Source organism: Drosophila hydei, unplaced genomic scaffold (genome assembly GCF_003285905.1).
Source record: "Drosophila hydei strain 15085-1641.00,03,60 unplaced genomic scaffold, DhydRS2 tig00000060-arrow-pilon, whole genome shotgun sequence".
Taxonomy (NCBI): Eukaryota; Metazoa; Arthropoda; class Insecta; order Diptera; family Drosophilidae; genus Drosophila; species Drosophila hydei.
In genome coordinates, this window is record NW_022045656.1 from 9,320,068 (window position 1) to 9,323,243 (window position 3,176).

Here is a 3,176-nt window from a genome sequence, read left to right on the forward strand (position 1 = left end):
ACTATTCGGCATTGCTTGCTTATTTTCCTGCTTTTCTCATTTTTTTTTCGTTTTTTTTTTGTTTTTGGCTTTTGCGAAATCGAAACCAAAAACCACTCGGGCGACCTGAAAATTGGCCTCGGCTTGAATCTGATCGCCTCGGTAGTTCGTGTTGTTGCTCATGTGCTCTTGTGGTTATTCGCCTTGTTATTTGGTGGCTCATAAAACTTGTAAACATCGCACTGATTGTGCCTCCGGTCTGAAAGTCCCAGCCAGTCGCCCCTCCAGCTGCTTGCCTCGTGCATTTCACGCTGTGGGCGTTAAATGCAAAGATATTTTTGGTCAGATTGTATTACAGCTACAGTTTTGATAGCCCCATCCCCCCCTCGGCTGACCACTCCATACATCGTAATGAGCAGGTTTTTGATAGGCTGATAAGCGTTTTAGTGTTCCTATCGAATATGAATTTCACAGCAGACATTTGTTTATAGTATATATATATTTAAGCTAAATATGCGTACTACTCTACGTATAAATACAGAAATTATCCATGAATAAAATAGATATATGACTTAAAACTTACTGTCAACTGTTTGGTTTTTTTTTATTAATCAAAACGAGGCGAGACTCTGTGCACTTGAGTATCAACTGCTCTATATCACAAGATGAATATATCACTACAAATATATAAAGTAGCTTTATATATTTATATATATATATTTATATATATATATATATTCATATATATATATATATATTTTTTTTTTTATATACCTTACTAATGACTAGAAGTTAAATTTAAAATTTGTTTTATTGTTTATCCTAAGCGCCTTAGGTTTATCTTTTTATGTTCCTTATGAAATATTTATTTAAAAAAAAAAATGAAAGAGTTCACCTGTGCGGGAAGCGTTCCCGTGCCTTCAGCGTGGTCGCTTCGATTTGGAGTTGCGCAGATCGTAGCGACGTCGCTTGGAGGCATTCTTTGAGTCTGGCTGACATTTAAGATCCTTGTCCGTTTCGTTGTTGCTGCTGCTGCAGTCGACGTCGTCCTCGTTGTCCTTGGCGCCCGTCTTCTGGGTGTCCTTTATGTAGGCCTCAGCAGCAGCAGCCGCATGCAGCAGGTCCTCACCGTGATCATCCGTGGGCGATTCGTGCTCCAAGTCCGTGTCCGTAATGGCGCATTTTCTTACCAATTTCTTTCGCTTGAGCTTGGGCTTGAGCGGCGTCACCTCCTTCTTCTCTGGGTCCACCTCGCCCTGTTCGCCACCGATGCCGCACAGCTCCTGCATGACCTGCTCGAGTTCGATGTCCTCGGGTGGCGGATGGCAGTTCTCGGTCGTCTGCGCACGATCATGCTCTCCCGCCGCACTGAGCGTATTCGTCTCGTGCCTGTCGTGGTCAGCCAGCTCATCCTCATCCTCCGAGGAGACGACGCCAATTGGCAAATTCTGCTGGAACGAGTTGGCCTTGCTGGCATCCACCACGATGTCCTTGTAGCCGCTGGTACTCGCGCCATAGCGCGGCAAGTATTCTGCAAAGAACTCACTGATCAGCGACGGCTCCACGCGGCCGTAGAAGCCAGCGTAGTCGGGCACCTTGCCAGCCTCAAACTGCAGCACAGAGTCTCGCGGATTCATGTGCTTGGAAGCCAGCGCTGGCGCCAATGACGACTGCGCTGACAGTCTACTGCTGCTGATGCGTCCGCGTCGTGGCAGGAGCTGCTCGGCGTTCGGTTCCCGCTCCTGGAGCAGTCGCACATCGTTGTGATAGTGCAGCAGGGTCTGAAACCGAAAGCGGGCGAGCTGCAGCGGCGAGTAGGCGCTCTGATGCGAGGCACACAGATCCTTGGCCGTGCCCAAGCCGAGGGGACATGCATTGCGGGTCTGCGGCGTCTTCGGCGTGCCCAGCCGCTCAAACTGTGGCGTGGGTATCAGCAGCAGCTGCTCCACATGGTAGGGCTTGAAGTGCGCGTGCTGATAGTACAGCTGCGGCCGGTCGTCGTGCTCCAGCTCCTGCAGCGCACGCTCGAAGCCGACTTCGATCAGCTGGCGGGTGAACTGCAATATGCTGCGGCTGCGGAACATGCACTGGCCACCGCACAGGTGCTCCTGCAGTCCCATATAGTCCAGCTGCAGGTGCTTACCATCGGCTGTCCAATTGATAAACGTCACCTGCTCACTGGTGGCCGCCAAATGTAGTTTGTGGGTGAAATTATGGCTTAACAGGGATTCCAGCGGCTGTTTCGTCGGCGATGGCGTCTCTGGCTTTTGGGCTGTAAGGTCGTCGTTGTCGTGTGGCATATGTGGCAGTTGCGACTCCAGATCGCTACTCGTCATCTGTTCTCCGAGGTGGGCGCTGTCATCCTGGCTAACACTGCCCAAATCGTGGGGCGCATCGTCCAGTGTCTTTAGAAACTGTAAGAACTCCAACTGAACGGTATTATCCGCCGGAATCGGATCAACACTGCCGTCCGGCTGGTCGTCTGTTTGCTTATCGAGTACCCTAACTGGACTGTTGCATTCTCGATGCTTACTTTTACTCGTCGACATTATATTTTTCGATTTGGCTTTTTTGTTATTTGTTTGTTAATTCTAAATGACTATTACTACGCTTTTTTCGGACTACACGCACACTTGTCCAGGACAAATGTATGTGTTTTGGCCCCCCCAGGTTTCAGAACCTGTCAACCTGTCAGTGTTAGCAAATGCCGAGCACTGAAAACGATTGCAAAGGGTTGCAACACAACGGCGATGAACGGGGCAATCGAAGTGCGCCAAATTTTCAAATATGCCACAAACTCACCAAATCCAAAGAGCTGAAAACTTGGAAATTATTATAGATAAGATATGACTTTTATTTGATTATGCAAAGCTGGAAGCTTTATTGGTCTATTACTCAATGGTAGATTAGCCTTATCTTAGATCAACTTAAACCTCTGGTCAAGCAAATTCTTGCTTCTGTTTACTGGATAATTCATCAAATTTAGCTTTGCAAAAATATTTGATTTAATTCCAAGAGTTTTGCAATTTCCCCAAAGGGTTCAACAAAGGGTTTTAATCAACGTTTTCTAGAAATATATTTATATGTATCTATTCCTAGTTTATCAACTATGCGTATATATGTACTCACGACTTTTTTGTTATGCTTATAAAACTTTAATGACTTGGCAACAGAGTCAATTTAAGCGACATGTCCCC

The 3,176-nt window shown here is 46.8% G+C and overlaps 1 protein-coding gene across 1 annotated transcript; it reads right to left on the reverse strand.

Moving 5' to 3' along the window:
* On the reverse strand, positions 1 to 2,662 carry LOC111601224. The gene is made up of 2 exons (XM_023317719.2): positions 875 to 2,662; positions 1 to 290 (listed from the first exon to the last, which is right to left on the reverse strand). The coding sequence occupies exon 1, from the start codon at positions 2,526 to 2,528 to the stop codon at positions 900 to 902; it is 1,629 nt and encodes a 542-aa protein (XP_023173487.2). The 5' UTR covers positions 2,529 to 2,662; the 3' UTR covers positions 1 to 290; positions 875 to 899.
* Positions 2,663 to 3,176: the final 514 nt, after the last annotated feature.

Excerpts from the sequence above, each read along its gene's own strand:
- LOC111601224 (XM_023317719.2), bottom strand. The coding sequence starts at position 2,528 with ATGTCGACGAGTAAAAGTAAGCATCGAGAATGCAACAGTCCAGTTAGG.